This window comes from Argentina silus (assembly GCF_951799395.1).
Source record: "Argentina silus genome assembly, chromosome: 13".
NCBI classification, from domain to species: Eukaryota; Metazoa; Chordata; class Actinopteri; order Argentiniformes; family Argentinidae; genus Argentina; species Argentina silus.
The window spans coordinates 9,966,846-9,970,562 of record NC_139667.1 but is presented as its reverse complement, the minus strand read 5'-3'; the positions used below and the strand labels follow the sequence as shown (position 1 = coordinate 9,970,562).

Here is a 3,717-nt window from a genome sequence, read left to right as displayed (position 1 = left end):
GTGTGCGTGCGTCTGTGTGTATGTGGTCTTTTAAGTGCAATGTGTCAGCAGTATCAGGTTTGATTGGTTTGATTAGGGAAGAGCCAGGGAAATCAGCCTGTGATTGTGTCGGGTGTGGAGGAAGATGGAGGAAGAGTGGATGGATATGGGACAATGCTAGCTGAGCTGTCTGATTGGATGGCCTTCCTTAGTTTAGTGAGATTAGTCGTGTATAGTGGTTGGTATCGCCACTGTATTTGTGTTGGATGGTGCTGCTAAAAATGCTGCTAAAAATTCTGCTAAAAATTCACACACCATGGCTGTGCTCCAAAATGCGTTATTGTGCTCTATCTAGAGGGTATACCAAGTAGCAATATGTAGTATAATTTATAATTATTTAAAATGATCCTAATTTATAGTGTACATGCCCCATATTCTGATTCTGAAGAACGGATTTTGATACACATGATGATAAATGATAAATGATGAATGATATCCAGTGCAGCTACAGGGTGGGTATAGTTCTGATGAGGTCATGAAAGCTTAGGGTGTGGAAGTGGTTTTTGAAGTCGCCGGGACAATTCACCTGCCCGGGCGCCGTTAGGTGACCCAGGGAGGGAGGAGGAGGAGGAGGAGGACGAGGAGGAGGAAGGAGGGCGGAGGGTTGGTTATACCTTACTGCGCAACAGCCCCCCCGTGGGGTGCTCTGGAGTACTGCACTCTGAGGAAGTCTTGGCTTTGTCCTTGTTGTTGCTCGGCTCGTTGTCTTTGATGATGTCATACTGGCGGCAGAAGAGGGCGATCACACCTGACAGAGAAGGAGAACGAAGGGCGAAGCGACCGTCAAACCACACAACTGTTGGGAAGGAGAACTTGGTCATAGAGCAAATGACTACAAATGATGGTGGACCGGATTCGTGACGTTTGTTGAATGACTGTTGAAAATGGACCATTGCTTACTGACTACACTCCGGAGTCATATCAATTTGCATATACATTTACATTAATGGCATTTAGCAGACACCTTTATCCAAAGCGACTTACAACAAATACATTATGTTTAAGTAAGAGAATCATCTATCCATCAGTCATCATAAGATAAAGTAATCAATGCTTGGACCAGGGGTCATTGGCAGTCACATATGTTTACATTTATGGCATTTGTGTGTGGTGGTGTCAGTGGGTGACACTCTGGCCGTGGTATGTTCCAGCCCTCACCTGCCCACATGATCAGCACCACCACAATAATGATGAACTCCCCCGCCCTCAGCTGAGTGGTCTGGCCCACTTCCTCCATGGTCACCTCGTCTGGCGGGGGGGGCAAGAGCAGCACAATCAGTTCATTGCCATGGCAACATCATGATCACTGTGGTTGAGTTATTATTAGAAAGGTTCATAGATTGTCTTCAACGACAGCTTATGGAGTTTGATACAGTAACGTTTCACCCAGTGAACACTTTCCATCACATGACCAGACTCAGACCAGGTCAGCCCTGAATATCTCTGGAACAACCAACCAAGTCTTGGAATTATTACGTTCTGGAAGATGATTACCATGTCTTTTTTAATATATATGCCATTTAGCTGAAGCTTTTATCCAAAGCGACTTACATTGCAGTGAGTGCATATATTTCAGTATATATGGTCCCAGCAAGAATCAAACCCACAACCTAAGCGTTGTTAGCGCCATGCTCTACCAACTGAGCCACAGAGGACCACAATGCTAATTGTTGCTAATTGTTGTTGCTTATGTGGATATTTACTAATGCCTTCCCCTGACAACTTACCCTAACCTTAACCACTCCATTAATTGATCTGTCTATACCTCCCCTCACTCATCTATCCATCCTCTCCATCCTAGGAATCTCCCTTTCTTTCAACTACCCAGAAAATCTTAATTAACCCTGATAAACGCTTTCTGATACCGGTTAAACATTTTAACTATTTCAACTAAGTTAATGCCTAAACTTAACCAGTCGGAGTTGATGTCGAAGTTAACCGCCACGCAAGTCATCATTCACGTAACTCTTACGCAACTTATCTTAAGGTTTTGACATATCTTACGTCAAAACGCTGATCAAACGCTGGTATAGCCAGATAATATGATCCACCAGAACGTATTTCCTTGGTCGTCAGACACGATCCCCCCCAGAACGTAATCATTTGGAGACTATGTTGGTAACAACTGTCATTTGATCAGTGAAGAGTCTGGGCTACATTTGAGCCTAGTATTTCACCCCCTTTCTATTTTGCACGGTAGGCCACATACTTGTCAGCTGGGTAGACACGTTCGCTACTGACACCCCCTATTGTGGAAGCTGATCTCTCTATTCCTCCACAGTCCCAGGTTGGGAGCAGCTGTCAAAACACACTTCAGACAGGCCCTTTTTTAGAATCCACCAGATTGTGAGAAGAAAAGCATCCTGACTCGTTGTACAATGATCTCCTCGTTGAGGAGACTGCTGCGTTATGGGAACGGGAGACAACCCAATTAATCCCAGTGTGTGAGAGCCTGCCTGACACAGTCAAAGGATCCAACAGAAGACGGAACATGAAGAAGAACAGAAGACCGGCCGATGGGGAGGACTACTCTAGAGGGGCTTTGACAGATTCACGGTTGATTCAAAACTCAATACTCATCATTAATATCCTCAGGGACAAGAGGGTGTGTGTGCGTGCGTGTGCGTGCATGCGTGTGCATGCGTGTGTGTATGTGTGTGATTCCTTGAAGAGATCTTCTCTTGTGTGCAATGGTTGAGAATTCAAGTGCTGTAACTAAAGTTCAACTCAGCCCACAGAGCACTCCCTCCCTGTCTCCGGCCCAAACAGAACCAGGCAGCCACTCTGACATTCTGAGAGCTCTGGGACGACTCACCACGGTCCAGCAGGTTTTAGCAATGAATGAGCAATTCAGCCAATCAATTGGCCTGTGTTCCCTGGCATTAACGAATTAAAGCTGCGGGCCCCTGACACCGCTGCCAGTCAGCCTCTCCGGGGCTAATTGGTTCGCTTTAATGTCAATGACACACACTGACCAATCGCAGAGCAGGGTTCAGTCCCCTGCAGGGAGAGGAGACGGCTCTGTAGTGGAGGCGGTTCGCAGCTAGCCTATGTAGCCTTACAGCCCCTTGGTTGAAAACAAAGGTAACTTTTTGGTGTAGTGGTGTGTACGGTTGACTTGCGGAGGGCTGGAGGGATTGAAATGATGGGGTTATTGTTCTGTTTCACTGCTGTTTTCCTGTCATAAGGGAGACTTGAAAAGGATAAAAACACCTTTGTTTTATGTTTGGGGAGTTTTCCCAACGGCACCGCAAGAAAACTTTTCTCACCAGAGTCGTGTGTGTGTGTGTGTGTCTGTGTGTGTCTGTGTCTGTGTGTGTGTGTGTGTGTGTGTGTGTGTGTGTGTGTGTGTGTGTATGTGTGTGTGTGTGTGTGTGTGTGTGTGTATGTGTATGTGTGTGTGTGTGTGTGTGTGCATGTGTGCACGTGTGTGTGTGCGTGTGCGTGTGTGTGTGTGTGAACGCCTGTCTCTGAGAAGTCGGTCAGCTATACAGTGAAGAATAATTGTGTTTTGTTTTGAACTCTGACAGGATCTTTCATGTTCCTCATCACAGCCTTCCTGTTGTGTTTAATTCTCTTTATCTCCCTCTCTCTCTGATTCTCTCATGTCTCATCCCCCTATTTTGTGTGCCAATTTCTTTGTGTATCTCTCTCTCTGCCTTTGATCTTCCTCAGCGT

At 45.9% G+C, this 3,717-nt stretch overlaps 1 protein-coding gene across 1 annotated transcript in view; it reads right to left on the bottom strand.

Annotated features, from left to right (window-relative positions):
• Positions 1 to 647: 647 nt before the first annotated feature.
• The window catches only part of fndc5a (fibronectin type III domain containing 5a), a gene marked incomplete at both ends in the record, with an annotated part of 20,494 nt that continues 17,424 nt past the window's right edge, over positions 648 to 3,717 (bottom strand). The window contains 2 exons of the mRNA XM_083683134.1: positions 648 to 787; positions 1,198 to 1,287. Coding sequence (XP_083539260.1) covers positions 648 to 787; positions 1,198 to 1,287 — 230 coding nt within the window. The remainder of the gene's footprint in view (positions 788 to 1,197; positions 1,288 to 3,717) is intronic.